The 23,612-nt window shown below is 56.6% G+C and overlaps 1 protein-coding gene and 1 long non-coding RNA gene across 4 annotated transcripts in view; both read right to left on the bottom strand.

Annotated features, from left to right (window-relative positions):
• Positions 1-23,612, bottom strand: part of LMF1 (lipase maturation factor 1) — a 92,895-nt gene that overhangs the window by 45,156 nt on the left and 24,127 nt on the right. Inside the window, exon 1 of one of the 3 annotated variants that reach the window (XM_070567114.1) lies at positions 6,873-11,365. The exons of the other annotated variants lie outside the window; for them this stretch is intronic. Coding sequence (XP_070423215.1) covers positions 6,873-6,936 — 64 coding nt within the window. The 5' untranslated portion in view covers positions 6,937-11,365. Of the gene's footprint in view, positions 1-6,872; positions 11,366-23,612 lie in introns of those variants that run through there. 3 annotated transcript variants of the gene reach the window in all.
• Positions 21,913-23,240, bottom strand: LOC139074810 (uncharacterized). Its single transcript, XR_011524620.1, has 2 exons — positions 22,645-23,240; positions 21,913-22,463 (listed from the first exon to the last, which is right to left on the bottom strand). It is a non-coding gene; the product is annotated as an uncharacterized lncRNA (long non-coding RNA).

Raw genomic sequence — 23,612 nt, 5'->3', positions numbered from 1 at the left:
GGAAATTCGGGAGGAAAACACAGGAATCGCCTGCACTTCTTTTGCGTCACGAGATTCAGACACAGACCAGTTCATGCAAGTCAAGTCCTCCTCGGCCTGCGCACGGTGAGAGCCGTCTGCTTTACAACCTCTCCACACCCCCTGCTCGTGTCAGGCAGGAAAGGACAGACTTTGTTCCCGATGCGACAACTTCTCTAGTTTCATCTCGAGAGACGATTTTCATGGAGTCTGGCCATGAGTCGCTGGGGTACATTTTATAATGAACGTGATCCTAGGCCCCAGGACACCGCGGAACATGGAGTGGCTACTGTCACGGCTCGAGTGCACTCAAGGACAGATACTTTTGCTTTTTGAGAAAAGGACCTCCAAGGCCACTTGTTCCCACCCATCCTCTACCTGCCGGTGAGAAAACTCAGGGAACGAGAGGCCCTGCCACCACGCGGCCCCGCGGCAGGGCAGGCAGACTCGGGGTGTTTGGCAGGGCCAGGTCGGGCACCGAGAGCCTGGGGGCGCCGCCGCCCCACAGCAGGTTGCGCCCCACAGCTCCACAGTGCCAAGCCTGCCTGTTCACACGCTGAAACCCTCATAGACGCCGAGGCGCTCACGCGGGCGGGCACAGCGCTCCCCAGGGCCGGCCTGCCTTCTCTAACTGTCACCGCTCCGCACAGACGTGAGGAGCAGAATTTTAATACGCAGTTTGAGTGACACCAATCAAAGTGACATGCAAATGGCAGAGCCCAGAGACCCACCTAAGTGCCAGGAAGCGGGTGACAGGGGACACGTTGTCACCTTGGGGATGAACGTGTACTGGCAGTGGGTCACCTGGCCCTCCTGCCTCCTTCTGAACCTGCCAGAACATTCCTTGCCCTGCTGGGGTGCATGGAGCCAGGTGTGCGGGACCCTCTGCCTCTACCCCATCCCCATCTCGCTGGAGGCGTTTTCAAGACCCAAGCTGCAGTCCAGCCACCAGTGCTCGCGGACACCCCTGGGCAGGAAAGGGTCGCCGGCAGGCCCACCTGCTCCTGCGTTCTTGCTTGGATCCTGCTGGTCCTCGGCAGCTGTGCTGCTCACACAAGGAGCGCCATTGTTCTCTGCCTCGGTGTGGGGGAGGCATCTCCAGGAAAACACAGGCCCAGTGCGCTGCCCGGTGTCCTCCCGCGGCCGAGAGGCTGTGTGCCTACGGATGGCACAGCACACTGCCAGGGCATCGCCTGCTGGGCTGGGCAGGGGACAGCCTAGAGGACGTGCTCACAACCGTGACAAATGCCGACCCGAACAGTTAAGAGGTTCCACTATGAGCCTTTGATCAGCTGGAAGTCCCTACTCAGGGGGCCCCCTGTGCCCAGACCCTTTCTGGAGGGATACAGGTCCCCAGCTCTTCCACTTGGTGCACAAACACCTACATAACAATTTCAGTTCGAGGGGGCCCTGGAAGGTTCTACCGCATTGGATGTTTCTTGGGGACACTCCATCGATGGCCTCCAGGTCGGAGAGCAGCAGCTCAGGCCTCTGCATGCTTGGACAAGCCTCGGCCAAGCAGATGCGAGCGGTCAGAACAGGCGGACGCTCTCCCCGCTCTTGCTCTCTAGGCTTACGCTGCTGAACAACTGTTTAAAACTCCAGGGCACGGGGCGCCTGGCTGTGCCTGCCAGGCAGCCACACACGGCATCTGAGCAAAGGCCCATGACACGAGCTGAGTTTGGACCCTCGGCATGTTTAGACAGAAGCACAGATCCTTGGGCTCCTGCTCAGCTTCGGATCTGGGGTCCCTCACTCCTCTGCCCCGCTCGGGGCACCTGCCCCCCAAATACAGCCAACGTGGAAGTGCTGCTCACGTCTCCCTCTCCTCAGGGCCGTGGGAAAGAGTGCAGACACTGTTCTACTGAGGGCCCAGGACACCCACCACCCAGAGGTCTGCCCTGTGCCTGGAGACGCGGGGTGCACGGCCCACAGGCATTGCACCCTCACGGTGACAGCACGGTGCGGCCTGGCTGCTCCTCCAGGAGAGTCCTGCTGACTGTCTGCTCCGGGTGGGAAGAGTGGAGACAGGGAGGCCAGCAGACACACTGCGGCCGACAAGAGGGCCACTGGGCTGTGGGGGCTCAGAGGGTGGGCTCGCGCCAGGCCCCTGGGGAGATCGCCCAGAATCAAGGTCAACTCACACAGGCCAAGCCGCCTCTGACCAAGGAGGCAGATGTCACCTGAACATCATCTCAGAGGTGGAAGCCGCCAGATGCCCGCTCCAGAAGAAAATACTAACCGAGATCTCGTTACCATCCTCGAAACTATTACAGTTACTTAGAAAGAGCAATTAAATATTGCACGCACAGATCCTTCAAAAGTGACAGCCACCATCCACGTGAGAACGGGAAACCCATTAGCTTCACGGTTAAAAACAAGGAAAAGGAGAAAAGCGCTTCCCTCCTGATGGGCTGTCACTCCTGCGCCGAGCGCCCGCCCTCGGCCGCCCGCCCCGGCTCCTAATGACGCCCTGGAGAGCGCCTGGAGCTCGAAGAAGTGACTATGTGGATCTCCGTGGGTTACGTCTCAGGTCTCGTCTGCACAGCCACCAACGTGGCAAAGGTGGGCTGTTGGCTGCGGAAACTCAGTGGCCATTTTTGTGCTCTGGGATAAGAAAGCCCCACATCGCAGTTCCGGGGTGACCCCGCCTCTCACAGGTAGCGACCCCTCCTTGGTCATGGAGCACCAGACCTCACGTGTAGGAGGGCTCAGGAAAGCCAGTGCGTGAGACAGGGCGGGGGGTGGTGCACACTGCAGGGTGACGGGTCAGCTGTGGGAGTGCCAGCATCCTGGCCCGCTGTCCTTGGCACCACCTGGTGGTGGGGGACACTCAGACTCTGGCATCAGCAAGGATGGTGCTGGGTCCTTCTTACTGCCCCGCCTGGGGTCTCATGGTGGGCGTGTGCCCAGGTCCAACGGGCCAGCAGCAGTTGCTGGGGAGGGCACAGGGCGGGGGAGCCCAGGCACACAGCATGGCAGTGTGGTGGCAGGGCCAGGCGGGCAGCTCAGACTTCACTCAGCAGGTGCTATGACACCAGGTGCCGTTCACTCTGATCCCGGGTCCCCCTCAGCCGACCTCAGATGGCGGGAGAGGCACTCAGATTCCACAGACCAAGCTACAGAGGGCCGCCTGGGTCTGTGTCTAAAAGGTAGGGCCCACCATCCCGGGCTGTCCATCATGAGGGAGGCAGGCCACCCCCACTGGGCCATGTGAACCTCACAGGCGCTGGGACCTGAGTCACCGGGAACATCACTGACTTTGTCTGTGGTCCACGAGTGCATGGCCCACGGACTCCGCTTCTCCGTGCATCTCTGACTCAGTGAAAGCACCTTGCGTGGTTAACGTCTGCAAAGCGCACGCCTCTAACAAAGGCCCGTCCTTGGCACGTCTTGCAGGCTCCAAGCAGCAAGCAAGGTCCCGGCGGAGGACAGAGCCTTCCCCTCTCGCTTGAACAACTGAGGTGGCCGGGGACTCAGGGTGTGCCTCTCACAAGTCCTGACAGCTCTGCCCCCGCGACGTCACTGTTCCACAAGGCCAGGCCTGAGTCTGCATCACTGTTGCTCACTGTGTGTGATGGAAACGCCACTCAGGGAAAGTGCATTTTGAAAGCAGAGCTACGGTCAGGAGTGTGCACCCCCTGAGCCTGGCCCACATGCAGAAGCCACCCCGCCCAATCAGGCCACAGCAGGCTCTCGAGGGGGCCCGTTGGAGCCCCGACTCCTGTGGCGTGGAGCCACGGATCAGTGAGAGGACAGTCCTCGCTGCCTGCCGTGTGTCTCCCTGAGAGAAGGGCAGGGGAGGGAGCCTCCCTGATACTGTGCGTCAAGTGCTGCCTGCCCAGCTGCCACCCAGACGGGAGCTGGGAGAGCCGCGTGCTGCCAGTTACTGCTACAAACACCGCTGTCGTGACAGGCGCATGATACCAACCGACCGGCTAAGACGCTTTCCTCTCTCACTGAGACAAAATGCAAAAGGAGATCAAGTGAAAAACGTAAGGGAAGCAGAGACAGAATCTGAAGGCGAACTCCTGCCAGTGTTGGAACCAGGCTCCCATTATGGAGCATCCGTGTGGCAAGTCATGGGGGCCACCCCACAACCTGCCCACACCTGTCCAGCCGAGAGGAGGAATCCCCACCTGGCCTGCTCACCTGGTCATTTCCCTCTTACACCCTGTCACCATGGCAACCAGCCACACCAGGAGGTGCCACACGAGCACCTGCAGGGAGGGTGCCGTCGGAGGGCCTTGCAGGAGCCCACTGCCCTTCCAGCTGTCAGAGTGACCTGCCAGAGCTGCCCTTGCCCTAAGGGGACAGACTCGGGCTCATCCTTCTTTCTAAGGGGCCGGGAGGCACTGACACTGGCGACACCCCAGAGATGGGGTCATGCTCCTGCCGCCTCCCTGGCCTTGGCCTAACTCACTCATGCTGGCCTGGTCTGGAGCCTCCTGTGCCCCTTGCCCCCCGCCTGGTCCCAGGACCCACTCAAAGCCAGGCCTGCCCAGGAATCCTCCAGAAACAGCTGGAGCTGGGCGGGTCTCTCTGAACATGAGCCCCATCTGTCCAGCCACCTGGTCACATCTCGCATCAGGAGAATGTGGCATGTAAGGCTGGCTTTGCTGTTCTTGCTATTGGGCAGCCGATGAGAAGCACATGGACACAGCCTGACCGCTAAAAGGAAAAGCTGGCCACGGGACACTGTGCATTTCAGCTGATGAGATCTAAGCCAGAGATCAGATGGTGAACGGGAGCACATTTTCTAGCAAGCAGGTATTTTTGAAAGAGCTGGTTAAAGGCTTCATGCTTTAAATAAAATCATTTTAAATTGCATGCTCCCAATTATGAAGCGTTTAGCAAATTGTTAATATACGTTTTAAGGATTCCTTGGGCTCTGCTGGGAACAGGAAGTGACCCGTGCAGCCCGCCCACCTGCACGGTGACCCTCCGTCCATGGTCCTGGTTAACAGTTGCTGTGGCAACCAGACTTCCTAGCCCCAGGTGTCCCCTGTTGCTTAGATCTACAGGTGTCACCAGCCAGCCCAAAACAGAGTCCACAGTAATGACCTGAGGTGGCTTTATTGGTTTTGGATAAATAGGAAAATACTTCCTGTCAACGGAAATTAGACATAGCCCCAAAGATTTTTAGGGTTAATATATTCCAAATATTTAATGTACATCAGGCTGAAGGGCATGCTGCATAACCATTCCTTTGTCTTTTGTTTCCTGGGCATGAAAAGTCGCCCAAGCTTGTCTCAAAGTGACTGTCAGAATCCCAAAGAAGTGCCGGCCACCGCTGTCCACAGGACTGTCTACAGCGATGGGAACATTCCGGATCTGCCTGTGCCGTTGGTGCCCACTGGCCACAGGGGGCCGTTGAGGGCTTGAAATGCGGCTTGAGGGGGACGCAGCAGCCCCAGACCCTGCTCTGGCCAGTCCGAGAGGCACATCTGCTTGAGGCGCTGTGTGTCCACAGCCCTGCATGGAATGGGTGGCCAGGCTAGCACCCTTCCAGCAGCCAGGCGAGCTCCCACCCACATGCACCCCAGGCCCCATGACCACCGAAATGGGGTGTCACCCTACCCCACATCTGAGCAGGCTATCAGCACGTGCGCGTCTGTGCTCACTGAAGTGGGGTGTCACCCTACCGCATATCTGAACGGGCTGTCAGCATGTGGGCCATCTGTGCCCGCTGAAATGAACCCCACGTCTGAGCGGGCTGTCAGCACATGGGGCATCTGTGCCCGCTCAAGTGGGTGTTGCCCTCGTCCCCACATGATCTTGTAAGGACGACCCAGTTGCAATCATAGCTTTTCTGAATCTTCCCCACACACTCAGTGAACACTGTTTCCGGGCGTCCTCAAGGCTGCTGACGGGCATGCACTTGTCACATGAGGGAGGGTGGGGCCTCGCTCACGGGAGAGGTTGGCAGGTCTGGTCATTACATAACACATGTGCTCGTCAGAAATGATGGGGAGGGCCAGATCACCTGGAAAGTAGGAAGGAGTGACACATACTTCTCCACGTGGCACATACCTAGGTCAGAGGTCAGGGTGGCCATCCAGCCTCTGCCCCATGCAGACACCATCTCCACTGGGGGTCGTGCAGTGGACACACCAGCGTTCTTCCTTCCCTCCCTACAGCTCTGTCTGTCCACATGTCCTAACAAGTAGACGTGTGTCCCAGCTGGCTTCCCCATCCCTTTGAAAGAGAGTTCTGTCTGGCCCTCCAGCGAGGTCAGCGGTGACAGGCAGCTCCTGCATCCAGAGGCCAGGATGCTGCTGAGGCGCAGCCCACCCCACAGACCATACACACACAGGGACGAGGGGGAGGGCAGACGTTTCGGCCACAGAGCCAGGGCCCAGTGGGCATGGCCGCAGCCACAGTCTCGCTCAAGTCACTCACAGAGGAGCCTGGGGTGGTGGTTCAGCAACTCGGGGAGGGGCAGTGACACCCTCAGGCTTCACGTCCTCGATGCATCAGGGAGCATTTCAGAAATGCTTCCTCCAGAAGGATCAGCATACAGGAGAAGGTCAGCTGATGTAGGTCATCACGGGAAATGCCACAGGAGTGACCCCAGAGAGACCGCAGGAGAGGACGGGACCGGTCAGAGCCCACTGATGGCCTCGTGCCCCCCTCTTCTCTTCCCTGGGGTCTCCTTCCTTGCTGGAGGCCCAGGCCCACCTTTAGTCTCTGCCCCAGCACCCATCCGTACGGCCCTTTGGTCACGTCTCTGCTCAGATGCCCCCTCTCAGGGGGGGCCTTCCCTGGACATGAAATTTACAACTGGGCCTCAGACCATCCTGACAGGGCATACCCAAGAACACTCTCACCACACGACATACTGCACGTCTCACCTGTTTCCACTCTCCATCCGTTCTGCACCCCGAATGCAGGCTGCAAGCAGACAAGGCAAAGCATCCACAATCAGCAGGTTCAGGATGTAAAGGAAAATGCACTGATAAGGCATAAACAGACGGGAAAACTCGGCAGAGAAACAGAACTGTAAAAAAAGAACCAAACAAAGTCTGGAACTGGAAAGGAAAACCTGAAATTAAAGTTTTACTAGGTGAGCTTAACAGCAGATTGGAGGACAGAGAATAAGAGGTAGTGAACATGAAGACGGCCCAGAGTTACCCAAGCTGGAGAACAGACGCTTAAGAAGGAGAGGAGGGAGAAATGGAGCAGGAAAAACTGAAAAACACTGGCAAAAATTATCCAAATTTGGTAAAAGACATAAATTACAGATTCAAGAACCTCAGGGAATCATAAGCAGGATAATATCCTCCCAAGGATGCATGTGTAGGCACGTCGCAGCCATCTGCTGCAGACCAAGGACACAGCCTCCAGGGCAGACAGAGAAGACTGGAATTCCCACTCAGAGAAGTGACAGGGTGCACGACAGCCGACTTCCTGCAGCCATGGCGGAGGTGGGGAACCGCGAGCCAAGGGAGCAGCCCCCCCCCCCCACCAGGCTGTCTGTGCTGAGCTTAGAGCCCCGAGTCCATCAGCTTTCCCAACAGCAAGATGCCCCAACTGTGTGCACAGGGCGAGTGTTGAGCACAATCAAAGATTTCAGAGGAAATACGCACTCAAGCGATCCCGTGCCGGGGTGAAGGGAAACCCATGGCCCTCACTCAGTGGGACACTCAGCCGTCTGCCTCAGCAAGGCACGGACAGAATGCTGGTCATCATCACAGACTGTGCTTAGAAGGTACACTGTAAAAAACACGGACCATTTTCTTTTGGACATAAATCAAAAACGTAAGATTTTGCCTTAAGTGCCTTATATTAGTAACGACAGAGATGAAAACGGTACTACCATCGTCATAAAAATGCTGTGGCCTGTAAGTGAGAAAACAGAGGCCTCCCTAATGTTAACTGTCTAAGGTCTGTGTTCTGATTTCAGTTTTCAGACATGCTGAGTCCTCTAACTGTCATTCACACAGGTAACTATGGCCCTTCCCCTCCAGCCACCAAAACCAAGGAACTCTCGTGTGGAACGAACAGGACACGAGTGCCCTGCAGAGAGCTGTCCGCTGGGCAGGTCCCTGGGAAAGTCAGCCGGGCAGCTCGGCCGGAAGCGAACCCTCCCTCCTCACTGGGTGCGCACAGACGAGGAGTCCTGCGGGTTCTCACGCAGACCCAGTCTTGGCACAGAGCAGGTACAGTCCTGCACGGTGGGAGCAGTGGCTGGCTGGGGGCAGGAGGGAACTTTCCGGGGTGATGGTGTATGTCTGGATCTCCATGGGAGTCTGGACAACACAGGTGTATGCAACTGTCAAAACCCTAAAAATGTATATTTAGGATCTGCACATTTCATCGTGTGAACTCTTTGTCAAGGGAAAAAGCCGCCACACACTGAGCTCTGGTTAAGGGTCTGCACACTGAAGCCTTTGTTATTTAGGGCAAGTGCCCTGATATCTGGCATTTACTTTGAAATCTATCAAAATATATGATGAAACTATGGAATCTAGGTGGCCCACATACGGGTTTTTACTACACAATTCTTTCAGCCTTCACAGTATGCTTTAAGTTTTCTGTAATTACATGGTTTTGAAAGTCCCATTCAACACCAACCCATATGGAGGTCTTAGCCATAGCAAAAATGAGAGAAACACAGAAAAGTTATAGGGTTTGAAGTGGGAAAAAATACGATTGCCTACATAGAAGTTTTTTTTAAAAAAAGAAGAGAATCTACAGAAGGTGAACTCTACTATTGAGTGGTGTCAACAGAGTGACTAGAAATGACATTAAAAGGAGTCCTCTAGGGTGTTTGGGAACCAAGTCATTCTGGACATTGATAAGTAAAGGGAAAGAACAAAGAGTTTAGTCTGACTCTCCTGGAGAAACTGGATTTGGAGCAACCAAGCAGTTGAGGGCAAGTTTCTTTGATAAAAAGCCCCTGATAACAAAAGCCAGCAGAGTGACAGACTTAGAACACTGCCCCCTGCAGACCCCATGGACGAGTGCAGACAGTGACCACGGAGCCCACAGGGCCCTTTGGCGCGGCTGATGGAGAACTTTCTGACAGACAGACGGATCAGGCTGCCAAGGCCTGGCGCCTCAGCCACCTTCCTGCGGCAGGAAGCGGGGGCAGCCTGGGCCCTCTGACCACCACGCCAGACAGGCCCACACCCGTCCCTGCCAAAAGCAAAGCCGACTGACGCAGCCAGCCCAGGGGATGAGGGCCGGGGACACCCGGCCTGGAGGGAGCCGCCAGCCAAGCAGGACGAACGGTGCTCCCTGAGTCTGCGACACGGCGGGACACGACTCCGCAGCCGGGAAGGCAGAGGACAGACGGCTCTAAAGAGACTGGAAGGGCACATCCGTCAAGCGGGTCGGATCCCTCCTGGGACAAACCTATGCGACGAGTGGCAACACTGGCACACTGAGTAAATATTTGATAGAACTCATCCTAACTTTTTGGATGTGATGACGGTATTGTAGTTACTTTGATCTTTCCGAAGCACGTAATGAAGTCTTTCGGAATGGAACAGGGAATGCCCGGATTGTACGTAACGGAGCAGAAGGGGAGGGCAGCAAACGGCAGCCTGGCCGGTGCCGGAACTGTGCGCCGAGACGGCACCCGGAGGTGCAGGCCGCCCTTCGCTTCACTTTCATATTAGTTGGAACTTTTTCATAACCAGAAGTTAAAGAAAAACAAACAAGGAAGGAATTCTCCCCTCTTCTGCGTGGGATGTTTAAAACTGACCACCGGCATTCCCACGAACCATAATAAACCAATTGTGAAATGCCGTGTCTTAAAGTGCCATTTGCTCTGGAAGCCAAACTTACAGTGACTACGAGAACAAGCCTTTTAAAAAGTATTTACAAGCTTTATGGAGAAAGTCACTAAACATCATAGAAGGTCATAAAAGATTAAACAAACACAATGGAGTGAGCGTGCACTTTACAGAAGAAGAAACCGTAAGAACAGCTGAGTGTCGTCGTCCCCGGAAGTCGGGACACAACTGCCCGTGGTGGTGAGGCTACAAAACTCTTCAGGTGTTACTCTAAAAACAATTAAACAAGATTTTTTTTTCCAAAACAAGACAGGAGATCTACTTTTCAGAGTGACTGGTTTCCCCGAGGAAGCTAAGAATTGGAGCCTGACATGGGACTGATGGAAACTTCTTCGACTGGGTTCCGATTTAGAGGGTACTCACCTGGGGCTGACACAGAAGTCAGGAGTGAGCAGAGCCACATGCTCTGCATGGCCGGACCCCCGCCGGACCCCGCTCAGTGAAGCAGCCCTTCCGACAGGGGGGGCCTCACGTGGGCCCGCAGAGGGAAAGGCAGGACGGAGCACTCTGGTAACGCAGTGGCCACGTCCTCCGAGAAAACTGTAGGGTTTGCTCCAGGTCCACGTCCACGTGAGGGAGGGTGCGTCCCACCCGGGCGTCCTGCCCCCAAACCAGAGAGCCCACGCCGTGCGTGCAAAGCCCCCACGCCGGCCACAGGCTCCACGCCTGTCCCTGTCTGCCACATACCTGCAGGCCACCTGCACTCCTCCTGACGTTTCTCAGCTGTTATTTTCACTGGGGATTATGAGTATAATTGCTGCTTCTGGCACAATCAAAAGGAAAAAAAAGGAAGAGAATTGTCCATTTACTGCAGATGAGCCAAATGGATTTAATGGCACCAACTGTCCCTAATCCGGGTCCTGAAGTCGAGTGACTGCATGCGGAGGGCAAGACTTCATCAGCGGACACTGCATAACAGTGTCTATTCTGAAACGCTGACGCTTGTCTGTCGTATGTAAACAGGGACAACGCAGACCCACTCCCTCTGTCGCTGTAACAGGCAGCACTCGACACCGAATTAAAACCTGACGTGAGTCTCTCCCAACATCACACTCACACAGGTTCAGAATTTAGGAAGGAGGTGCCCAGAAGACCGCGAGGCTCGGGCCTCACTTACACGGCTGAGCAGCAGGATGAGAATCGAGGTCTCGCCACCTGTGTCCCTGTGTCATCCCCTAGGTCCTGCTGCCTTTCCAGGCACATCAGACAGCTCTCACTCAGAGGAAAGGAGATTCTCGCCATCAGAAGATGCAAAACCCGCAACCCAGCACAAACACAGCAGGGACAAGGGCGTTAAGCTTGCGAGGCCCTGAGGAAGCGCCAAGCGCTGGCCAGGTCCTGGCTATCACCACCCCCCCCACCCTAGTTCTGCAGACCCCCCAAAGCGCCCTCAGAACAAGACAAGAAGAGACTGGTTAAAAAGCACTCTGTGGGTCTCCACTCCCTACGCGGCCCAGCCACACTTCCACGCCCGAGCTGGGCTTCAGTGAAAGCCCGAGTCCTGAAACCATCATTGTCCTGGTTCATCAGCCCCCTCCCTGCCTATGAGGACAGGACGCCACCTCACGGATGACCCCCCGGGACCCTCCGCTCTCTCAGTTACCAGCTGTCTCCAGCGCCAGCTGTGGAGTCCAGGCAATGTGTCCAGCGCCTCCTGCTGGGAGCGGTGCAGACCGCAGGTCAACCTTGGGACAGGCCCCAGACAGAGCCTCGGGTCCTCCTCGGTGGCTCGACACCCGACCGCCCTCCACAGACCTCCGCCCTCCCACATCTCCAGCACTGGCAGGTCACCGCAGACCCGCTCAGAACGGGGCCCTGAACCTCACTGCTTCCTGCCTCTCCCACAAGCTGTTCAGACCCCCCAGGGAGGGAAGTGCGTTTCCACCAGGCCAAGGCACTCCTTCTCCAACTCGATGACCAGGCCAGTGAGTCCCCCACCTTGGGACGGCCCCTCAGCCAGAGCCACACCCATCCCCCCCACTCTGGCCCCATCCCCCACAACCCCCATCCTTAGAAGCCTGTCCATTGTGAACACTGGCTCCACCTGCTCTGTGCCCAGCTCGCACCTGTTCACCTTTGGATTTCATTTTATTAAAACTAATTTATTAACACTGATTTCATTTTACTAGAACCAATTTATTAAAACTAACTCATCCTTAACTGTAAGCAAAAACTTTCACTGAAGATAAACTGTTACTAGAGATAAGAAAGAAAAGTGATCTGCTCATCCACAGATAAAGCTCGTTAGCCCCTTGGTCATGGATTTCAAAATAGTTTTGATAGATCTTTTTAGAGGCAAAAATGGAACAAGAACACACTGTTTAAAACCCATTTTAGCACACAATTATATTTTCTTATCAGATTGTATCGTAGTATTGAGTCGCATTACATAGTAATCCATGGAGAAGATGGAAGTTTATTTAACTAACTCTCCACGGCCAAACCCTCCGGAGGCTCCTTCCTCCTGCCATGAGCAGAGCTGGCGCCCCCGCTCCGAGTCCTTCTGCCCCACCCCGGCCCTGCTGCAGGAGCCCTGAAGGGGGGCTGGGGACCCGCAGGCACGGATGTTCTGTAGGCACGTCGCTGTGCGGCCACACTGTCCTCCAGGGAGGTCACACCCACTCACTGGCTCCCGGGGCGCCCAGCCCCACAACCCACGGCCCGCCTAATCACAAGGAACACCAGACAAGCCCAACCTGTGCACATTCCCCCAGATACAGGACCAGAACCGCTCAACACTGTCAAGGTCATGAAAGACCAGGGAAGTCTGGAGGCCGCCACAGGACCAGAGGGGACAGGAGACGCGACGACTCAGTGCACTGTGGTCCTGGAGGGATCCTGGACAGGCCTGGGTGGAAGGGCGGGGAACCAACAGAAGTCTGCAGTTCAGGCAAGGGCCGCGCCATGCCGATGGCTCCGTTGTGACCACCGTTTAGTGCTCCGGTCGTGTGAGATGTTGACATGAGGGGAAGCTGGTGAACGTCGATGGGGCCTCGGCACTACCTTTGCAGCTCAGAAACGACGCCAAGACCGTCTTTCTAAAGTGCTGCTGACACCACTTCACAGGTAGAAGCTGGAGCCCTGGTCAGCGCCTGGCTCGGCTGGGCCTCAGCACAAGGACGCACCCGAGCACCACAAAGAGGACGGGGACTCAGGGGCCCTGCCCTGGACAAGAGCCTGGGAACAGAGCGTGGCCGCGGCCGCCGTCAATCCTGCGGTCACACGGCTGTTGCCGAGCTGGGCATAGCTCACGGGGCCAGGCCCCTGCCGCCTCGCCCTGGGGTCGTGGTTTCCATCCACCGCTGCCTGTGGCTGTGCTCAAGCAAGTGACGGCGGACGTTCCGCTCGGCGCCTCCCGGGGGCTGGTTCACCGTGCTGAGGAGGAAGGGCTGCCACCTCCCCAGACCTGAGGGCTGCCACCAAAGCCAACAACATCGCTGAGGGGGGCTCTGCGGCTTTGACACAGTGATCTCTCAGGAACACCAGAACGCACACAGCAGTCGTGCTGGCAGTTCTGGGTCCAGGAGACGTGTGGATGAAAATCAAGAAAACGAATAACCAGGTTTCTCGATGCAGCGTGCCCCTCAGCACCGAGCAAGCCTCCCAGGCCGCGGCAGCCTCCAGCAGGTGCGATGTTTCCTTCAAGAGTGACGATGGAAGAGCACACGGGGCCACCGGACCGTCTGCCTGCTCATGACATCTGCATGTGGATCCAGAGGCTCTCGTCACGGATCAGCCAAGCGTGGTCAGACCCCTGCCTGTCCTGTGCGCTGCAGGACAGTGGGGAACCAGGCAGAGCCCCGGCCCCCACGGGGCTGACAGTCTGGAGGGAGGAGGCGGGAGAGACGATAAACCGACATACATGCAAAGATTCACGTCAGAGGTGGCAAGCGGGAGAAAACCCAAGCCAAGCCCAGGCTGGGGCACCCCCGCCCCACAGGGGCCAGAGGCACGGGGGGCGGGGAGAGGTGCGCAGGTCCGGGGTCCCCCAGCCGCAGCAGCCAGTCCCGAGGCTCATAAGTGCTCGAAAAGCTCAAGAGACATTCATCTAGGCTGAAACCCAGTGGGAAACCGGCAGTTCTCTGCCTCCTCAGAGGGGTGTCACTGAGACCAGCTGGTACGCCCGAAATGATGCAGCGTCCTGCTTTAAGATGTGTAACAGTCTTGATGAGAGGAGGACACGGCCACCAAGAACAGGTTCGCTAGATGCACTTGGGAACCATTAATGGTACTAAAACCGCATCAGTATCTGTGTCTCCATTCAGTGAATCCACACAGACAAGAGCCGCTATTGTAACAGCAACAAAGCATGGCTTCCTCGCTTAGAATTTCTGTTTTAAAATATCAAAGCATTTACAAAAGAAACTGGCACACAGCTGCTACTCCAGGGCTAACCTAACAATGCCTCTCCCTGTTACTTGCGTTGGCAAAGGTCAGGCTCGCCGACGCCGTGTTCCTTTCGCATCCAACAATGGGGCACTGGAACCAGGAAGCTCCAGGGACACACAAGATTCTGGAGGTTCCAGGCCAGCCCATGGCCGCAACGGTGTCTGATGAGACCAAACGCCCTTCTCTGGCCTCTCAGCTGCTCACGGCGATTCAGGACACACAGCGTTTACTGGGCAGGGAAGCAGCACAGGGCCATGCGGACAAAGTCAGCCTGGCTCCCCCTGCCTCAGACAGGCGAGGGCTGATGCTGGAGAAGGAGAAAGAAGGGCCCGTCCACTACTGCCTTTGGCTGTCTGCACACAAACGTGGTCAGGAAAGGGCTTAGGATGATCTTCCCTGGGATGCCACTCCAGAGCACACTCGGGAAGAAGGCAGTGGAGGAGCGGCTGGGTCTCCGAGCCTCACCCCCAGCACAACCAGGCACCTGCCCCAGAGCATAAGGATCCTTAGGATGCAGAGAGGGACAAATCAGTCAGTGGTAGCCAAGCCGGCAAAGAGTTAACTTGCCCCACAGTCTCCAAATCCAGAGACCTAAAAAGCCTCCACCCCAGGTGGTAACAGAGAAAGCTCCCGAGCAGAAATCTCCAGGAAGGTGGGAGAAGGAATTGATAGATACCTAATGTGTTTGATTCAGTAAAAACCAGTATTGGGAGTGCTCCAGCAGTTGTGCTGGTGAACTTGGAACAAATTGTGGAAACATGATCAAAAATGAAAAACAAAGCAAACCAAAAAAGAAGAGGCAACTATCAACTCCAGGAAAAACGAAAAGTGACTAGAAAAAAATTATCAGACTTCACTAGTGGCTCAGTGGTCAACAAAACTGACATAGTCCCAATAATGTAAAGACTGAGTATTAGTTTAACAAAAAGTTCTATTTGTGATATAGCTATACTGAGATGGCGAGGGGAGGAGCGTTAGGGATGTGGGAGAGGAATCCTCATCATTCCTAAGAGGAAGTACAGAGATAACGTCTAAAAGTGATACACCAGGAATAATCTACATAAACAGCTTATTCAGAAACTTGGAGGCGACACCAGAAGGGCTGGAGGGCAAGGAAGAGTGGCTGGAGAACAGGAAGGGAGGTGCTGCTGTGTCTGCTGTAAGCCGCGAGATACAGTGTGACTTCCTAATCCATGCACACGTCTAACATTTTCTTTAACAATTAAAAGAACAATCTTCAGACTGTATCTTCCGGCCACAGCATAATAAAATCAGAAATTGATCAAGGAAAGGTAACCTATAAAACCCTTAGGGCTTGGGGTTTTTGAAGCTCTTCTCTAAACAGCACTTGGACCAAGAGGACGAAAGAAGCAGCAGCACTGAGGTTATAAAGCTATCTCATCTGCCCGTCAGGAGACACGGGCCGGCCAGGGGCACAGCACAGGGGAGTGGACATGGGCCGGCCAGGGGCACAGCACAGGGGAGTGGACGTGGGGCCGGCCAGGGACACAGCACAAGGGAGTGGACGCGGGGCGGGCCAGGGACACAGCACAGGGGAGTGGACACGGGGCGGGCCAGGGGCACAGCACAGGGGAGTGGACGTGGGGCCGGCCAGGGACACAGCACAGGGGAGTGGACGTGGGGCGGGCCAGGGACACAGCACAGGGGAGTGGACGTGGGGCGGGCCAGGGACACAGCACAGGGGAGTGGACGTGGGGCGGGCCAGGGACACAGCACAGGGGGGAGTGGATGTGGGGTGGGCCAGGAACACAGCACAGGGGAGTGGACGCGGGGCAGGCCAGGGACACAGCACGGGGGGAGTGGACGTGGGGTGGGCCAGGGACACAGCACAGGGGAGTGGACGTGGGGCTGGCCAGGGACACAGCACAGGGGGGTGGACACAGGGCAGGCCAGGGGCACAGCCAGAGGGGAGTGGTCACCTGCCTCCATGCTTTCATTAGCAGATAAGAAGAGATGGAAAATTAATGAGTTGAACGATCAACTCAAGATCTTAGAAAATAATAAACTCCTTCCTCCCAGAAGGAGGAAGCAACCTATAAAAGTAAAAATTAATGAGCTACAACACATTTTTTTAAAAAATCTGATAAATAAAATCAGGTCTTTGAAAAGACCCATAACGGAGACAAGCTATGGCTGTTCTAACCACGGGGCGAAAGGAGGGATGAACACACACTGAGCACACGCGGGGAGTCGAGGCAGAGCTCCAGCAGGGGGTGTGTGTGTGGGGGCGTGTTGTGGAGAGGCCACCAGAACAGCGCGTGGCCAGGACGGTCCAGCGGGAGGGCGCGGGGAGGGGCGTGCCACATGAGGGGCCCTGATGAAGTCACCTCCTTCAACTGCACGGGCACCAGCCCCCAGGAAACTCTCAACAGCCAACTGTGAGACCATGGTTATTAACTACACTGTGAGCTGAAAGGCAAATGCTGGTCAAACATCCACATCTACACCATCCAACAAAAATAAAATCTAACTTAGAAGCATTCCAGACAAAAGCCACCCAAAAGGATTTGGGGCTGGAAGTATGAATTACAGGAACCAAATGTTTCTTCAGTATTCTAGAATTCTGCATATTACAGAGGAAGCGTGTTTTAGAAGTAGAAATGGGTAACTAGATGTGATGGGAGAAAATTAGAAGAAGCCAAGTGTTAATGACCACATGAATTAAAAAATGGTCTTTAAAACAGATTTTCTTCTAGGTTCAACTAAGACTTTTTAGCAGATATTACTCAGTGAAAAGAGAATGGCAAAAGTGCATGTGCTGTGGCCCCGCTGGGCAAACACTGACCCCTGACCCCGCATGTGCGCACGCGTGTGCCATGCTCGGATGCAGAGCTGAGCGGGTGTAAAGGTAAGAACACAGACGGGCAGATGGATACCATGGGGGAGAACAGACCCTGGGTGAGAAGGGCCGCCCTGAAAACGGCCAAGAGGAGTAGAGCCCAGCACCGGAGACACTCCCCAAGGGGCCCACGCCCACACCCGATTCGTCCCCTTAGACATCTGGTCCAGATGCCACACCCTGCCCGTCTGGAAACCAGGGGGACTTGTTGCCTGAGGCCCTGTGGACACCTGTCCTGAGTGGTGACAGCCAGGAGCACCAGCTGCTCCCCGGGGGGACATTACCTCTGCAGCCCCTCACCTGCTCGCTCCTTCCCCTCCAGCAACAGAGAGCCACCCCTAGGAGCATGTCGCCCCACCTGGTGTTCCCAGTGACCAGAGAAGGCAGGTGCAGGCGAGGAAAGAGGAAAGAACGAGGCAAAGTTACTACCCCCAGAGCAAGACCGACCTCAGAGAGGGTCAAGAGAGCATCAGAGATTCTGGAAAGCCAGGGCCTGGAGAATGGGGCCCAGATGGCAGGGAGCCCCAGCAGGGCCAGCCCCTCTCCGGCTCCCACGGCCAGCCAACCAGGGCTGCTTGCGGAGGAAATGCTGCTCGAGGCTGTTTTTCCCCCTTTGAGCGACACCTCTGCTGGCTGAGACGGTTCACATCCAGCACGTGCCACACAGCGGCTCTAAATGTCACTGATCAAGGCTCCTCTGTCCTTCCGAAGAGGGACAGGACCAGACAGGAGACCAAAACCAGACACTGCCAAGTGGCCACTCACATTCCTGGGGGGCAGGGGGAAAGGGACACTTCTGGAAAGTGACCAGTCGACCCCAGCACCTGGGAAACAGCAGTGAAGGACGCCCCAGAGGGTTCGCGGGCGGGCAGCCTCTGAGAACGGGAGTCACTTAGGGAACAGGAACTGCTTTCCCGGGCGTGGGGGCTGGGAAGAGGCTCAGACAGCCCGGGTGGACGCGGAGGATATGAGAACCAGGCGGGGCGGGATGGGGGTCGGGCAGCAGGGTCTGGAAACGGTTTGTGGGAGCTGCTGCGGCTGGGGGCTCGGGGCTCTGGGCCAGCTAATCACTTCCTGCAGGCAGGCTCCGCTCCAGCACTAATAGGTTTTAATAAAAACTTCCAACTGGACCAGTAAACCCCTCATTAAGCTGTTTTTAAAGCATGAATTTAAGAGCGGTAAGGGTCAGGGGTCACAGGGAGCATTTAATTCACAACAGCTGGCGGGAGGCAAGGCAGCGACAGAACACTGTATTCGAGTGTCTGGGCCACATAATCATCTGACGCCGGCACTGGACCTGCCTGGCAAGCACGCTTCATAAGGCAGCAGCAAAAGTGTCCCCCGTTGGCGTGAGGAGAATGTGACCCCAGAGAGCTGCTCCCTACCCCAGCCTGTGCAGCGATGAATGACAGGGCTCAGAACACACATGCCTGGACGAACCCCGCAGAGAAGCACAGGCTCGCCACGGCTTGTGGAGCAGGTGTGGCCCCACCACACATCAGCTCCCCTGCCAGGCCCCTGGCTGTTCGGCTTGTCCAGGACAGCGCTGCTGGCTCGCCCCATGGCTCGCTGGCCCGTGGACCTGCCCCTGAGGCCTCGGTGTGCTTATCTTAAACGCTGCGACTCGCTCCCTGCGCCCGTGATGAGGATGGCTCTCCCGAGGTCTCTGTGTTCACAACTCACACAGCACGATCCACATCACCCCCGACAGCTCCTTCATGCTCCTGCCCTCTCCCGACCCTGCAGTTCTGGGCAGGACTCCTCGACACTGCCCAGCCCCAAGGAAGACTCCAGACCAGCTCACGCTTAGTTTTTACAACATTAGGATAAGTCAATAATTCATCAACCGAGCTTCCTACTGAAACGAAAGATCCTTAAAAAGTCCAATTCTTAGCCCCAAGGGCCTGCAATAATGAATGGAATGCTCGTTTCCTAAAAAGGAAGGTCGCTAGGTATAGAGCCTTTCGGAATCCTTCTCTAAGATTCCCTCCAGACCCCTCACTCCGCTGCAGCCCTCACTCGATCCTGAAGTGCGACCTGTTCTGACTCCACTGCTGACCCCTCTGCACTGGCCCAGCGCCCAGGCCCCCTCTGCACCGGCCCAGCCCCCAGGCCCCCTCTGCACCGGCCCAGTCACAGGCCCCCTCTGCATCAGTCCAGCCCCCCAGGTCTCCTCTGCACGGGCCCAGTCACAGGCCCCCTCTGCACAGAACCCCTTGCTCCCAACACTATGCTGAGAACCCAAACCACAGATTAAATTCAGCTCATCTTGAGGCATCAATTTTACTGACAGTTATTTCGGCATCCTTTTGAATTGATAAAACAATTACAAATATATTAGAGGGATGGATTCAGAACCAATATATTAGAGGGACAGTGCAGAACCCGTCCCACAGAAGCTTCCTGCTGTCAGCTGCCTTCCTGGGTGCCCACTCACCTGGAATGAGTTTGGTCTTCTCACCCTGACCCCCAGGCCCGGCCTGACCTCCACACTCCAGTCAAGCCGCCCGCCCAGCAGGCCCCCCAGCAGACTGGAGTCCTCAGTTGGACCCCCTTCTTCTTCCGTGGGTGCCACCCCTTGTCACCACCAAGCATGCAGGACCTCCCCTCCCCAGGCCACACCCCTCCGTCACGGTGGCCTCAGGTGGCCCCCCTTGGACCCGTTTCCCACGGGCAGAGAAAAGGCCACACCATGTCTGCTGTTCTTCCCGCTCTCGGGGCCTGTGGACACCCCAGGGCCCAGGGAGGGCACGCAGGCTCCGGGTAACGCAGCGGGATGTAGGGCGGCAAGGTTCCTGAGCTGACAGAGAAGCAGCCCAGGTGGTACAGATGGGGAAGAAGGTGTGCCTTCACCTGCCTGGGACACCACCCGCAGGTCAGACCTGCACACCCAGGTCGCCAGGCTAAACACACGATCCCAGAAGTTACAAAATGCCTTTTGGGGCAGAAAACACTCCAAGGGCCTCGGGAACCTTGAAAGAAAGAGTGAGGCCTCAGGAAGGCGCCTGTCTTCTCGGGTCCGTCTGTCTGGGCACCAGGACACCACGAGACAGCCGAGAGCCCAAGGAGACCCCAACCCAGCGTGGCCAGTGTGGATCGACGTCCTCCCACAAGACACCTCCCTGCCCAGCACCTCCTTGAAGCCGGTGGGATGGGCCCTGCCTGCAGCCTGCCCCACTCCAGCGCCCGCTCGGCTGCCCCAGGCCTGGCAGGGGCCTGCCTCTGAGTGCAGAGCCTGCAGGAGCACCTGGGGGAGGTCACAGGACTCCTTTTGCTCATCCCAGCCTCACCAAACGTGGGCAGACAGGAGCTCTCCCTCTGTGATGGCCGACCAGCTGGGACATCGAAAGGTGGGCAGTGACAGGCTCAGCGCAATGTCAGGAGAGTGTGGGCTAAGAGCAGCCTCATGCTGGCGGAAAAGACCAGAAAGCCCTTCCCAGAAGCCCCGGCTGAGTGGGGCCTGCAGATCCTGCATTGTCCCAAACGCACAAGGACACGTGAAGCTCAGAAGAGGCTCCCAGCCCCGAGTTTGCAGATATCAAAACGCACGCTTCCTGCAGGGGACCAGGAAACAATACTAGAGGGGCACCAAATTAATCCTGTCCCAGGGTCATTCTCTGAACTGGAAGTTTCTGAACCGGCGCCATCACAGCGCGGCCCCGCTCATGCTGCACAGAGACGCGGCCAGCAGGGTGGCCTCACCACCACCCCCATGGTTTCCCGTGTCCAGGAGCCACAGCCCCCCATCCACACGCCAGCACCTTCCCTTGGTAGTCGCATCCATCTGCACATTGGAGTGCGAGACCCGGGGACAGGCCACAGGACGGTGACACCCATGTTGGAAAAGGGTCCTCTCCGGACAGGGAGAAGTAGCCACAGAAGCCCAGATGTCCTGGGAAACATGTGGTCACTCTGGACACGGGGAGGACAGCTGAGAGGAGGGCCCGTATCCACGAGAAAGCCAGCATCCTGACTCCCAAACCGAAGGGGCTATACTCTCGCAGCGCCACACCGGACAAAGGTCAGAGGAGACAGGCCGGTGGGGCACCCAGAGGGAAAGGAACACAAACCCTCCGTCCAGCGCCGTCCGTGGAACCTTCTCCAGCAACGGGAACGGCCTGTGGTCTGCACGGCCCACCACGGCTATGGAGCGCCTGACGCGCGGCAGGAGCCGCACCGTTTACTTCACTCATTTTGATTAAATGGGGAAGCACACGTGGCTAGTGACCACCGTACTGAGGAGAGTGGCTCTGGTGGCCCCTGGGGGCACGGCGGCTCCGAGATGCTGCCCCCGGCGCAGCTCAGGACCTCCGCGTGGAATCCACGCAGCCGCTTCACAGTCATCAAAGTTCACTTTGCAAAATAAAGACAGTAAGTTCCATTAAGAGGAAACTAGAGCAGAGCACAATGGGGCAGGATGAGGAGCACGGTGAAAACCAAGTTCTCACAGGGCGCCCGGGAGGAGCAGAGGAGGGGACAGCTCTGGAAGGTCGAGGGGCCTTCGGCTGGCTGCTCCGGGGCCCGCACGCCTCGACAACTGGTTGCTTCATTTCTCCAGGGTCAGTGAAGGAGAAGATGGTCCAGAGGCCGTGGCGGCCAGCAGGCAGCGAGTGGGCTGCCGTGACTCTTAGGTCATCTGAGCATCCGCTCTGGACAGCGAGCGGGACTGACCCGCCGAGCTGCTGCACAGAGAGGATGCCGCGTGGAATCCAGTCTCACTCAGGGACACGTGGAGGAACACGTGTGAGCAAGGCAGCAGCCTGCCTCCAAGTCTCCAATGTCACCAGCTGCCACTCGAGAGGCAGGAAAGCTTGCGAGAAGCCCAGACAACACCAGGAGAGGTACAAGAGGAGCCAGATTCCTTTTATTTCAGAGCAAAACAGCGCCATTGGCACGAGTCTCCTGTCAGCACCACGCCACACAGCCACAGAGCCCCCCGCAGCGCCGCCCTGCAGCTACCCACAAGGCCCCAGTGGTGCCCCCTCGTGCGCCTGGTGGCTCCACCACGGCTGACTTCACGGTAACTGCCCAGGATCCACTCGCCATGGGGGTGGGGTCTGACGGTGTTGTCTGTCACAACAACTGGAAAACAAATTCTGTCACATTTTCAAATAAATAAGTATACTCCACTGAGAAGGAAGATGTGTCTAAATGCTGGCACAGCCCAGTGTCTTGAAGGAGAGCTCGGGTACCAGACGAACCCGCTGGGGAAGGCAGCACAGTCCTCGCTTGCTGAGCCCATCCTCACTCCCTAACCCACCACAGCCACCCTGCCTCCGACAGTGGACACAACTCGCAGGTCAGACAATGACTGTCACCATCAGGCCACGCCAGATTTGCAAATGGGAGAAGAGAACATTTCCTGAAGTACCTCCATTGCTTGCTTCTTCTTGCTTCAAAAACAAACAAACAAACAAACAGCGTCACCCGGAGAGTGGTGAGCGGGGGTCAGCACCCTGCCCAGAGGTTCGGGCTCCTGACCCCAGGGGGCCGCCTCCCTGGCCTGCTCTGCTCAGCTGGTTAGGACCTAGCTCTTCAGGTAATTAAAAATCAGGAGAACGTTTCTGTACTCACCCTCATCTTAACAGATTCTGATGCTCTTTCTTTCTTCGGGTTGAGCCCAATGTCTACTGACGTCCAACTCCTTTTTCCTGAAGACCCTCCTCCACGTTGGGCAGCCGACCCTGGACAGCCTTGGCTGTGGAAGCGGGGTTTGGGGGGGAAGAGCTCCAGGCTGGGCGGGCCTCCCTCCCTCTGGCACGGTCGGGTGCACGCCCCGTGCTCTGGTGCAGCCTCCTAAGGAGAAGCGTGTGTAGCCACAGCGTCTACCCTCCGCGCGTCTCTCCTGCCCCCAGCTGCAATTCAGGTTTTCTCTTTCTCTTTGGTTCTTGGCATTTGACTGTAAGGTATCCAGGAATGGGTGTGGTGAGAGTGTTTTTCTTACTTAATGGTCTCTGAAAGTATTGAATCTGGGGCATTTTGCCTTTCACTCATTTTGGAAAATCCTTGGCTTTTATTTCTTCAAACCCTTCTTCTGCCTGTTCTTCCTCTCTCCTCCTCCGAGGTTTCAACCACCTTTCTGTGGAATTGGCGGATACGTTCCCTCAGGAGCTCTGTTCTGTTCTGCTTTTTAATTCTTTTTCCCATCGTGTTTCATTTTGGGTATCTTCACGTCGTGGAGTGTGTCTGTCCGCTCTGCAGCAGCCCACGGAAGGCTGTCCAGAGCCGCCTGTGTCCTACTTCTGGCCTTTCCCTGTGGCTCCTCTGGACGGTTTCCCTTGTTGCCCATCTTGCAGGTCGTCCATCTTTTCCACTGGACCCTGTGATGCACCCATCGCTGTTCTTTTCAAGTCCTTGTCGAGAGTTCAACATCTGGGTCATCTCTGTTGACTGCTGTCTCTCTTGGCTATCCACTGTCAGCGGGTCCAGTTTTTCGGTTTCTGTGTGTCTAGTAACTTTTTTATTACATCAAACGTTGTGTGTAGAAAAACAGTAGCTCCTGAGGGAAACAATTTCCCAGAACGGAGCACATCCTGCAAGGC

The sequence above is a fragment of the Equus przewalskii genome, chromosome 12, assembly GCF_037783145.1.
Source record: "Equus przewalskii isolate Varuska chromosome 12, EquPr2, whole genome shotgun sequence".
Classification (NCBI taxonomy): Eukaryota; Metazoa; Chordata; class Mammalia; order Perissodactyla; family Equidae; genus Equus; species Equus przewalskii.
This window is presented reverse-complemented; position numbering and strand designations above follow the sequence as displayed.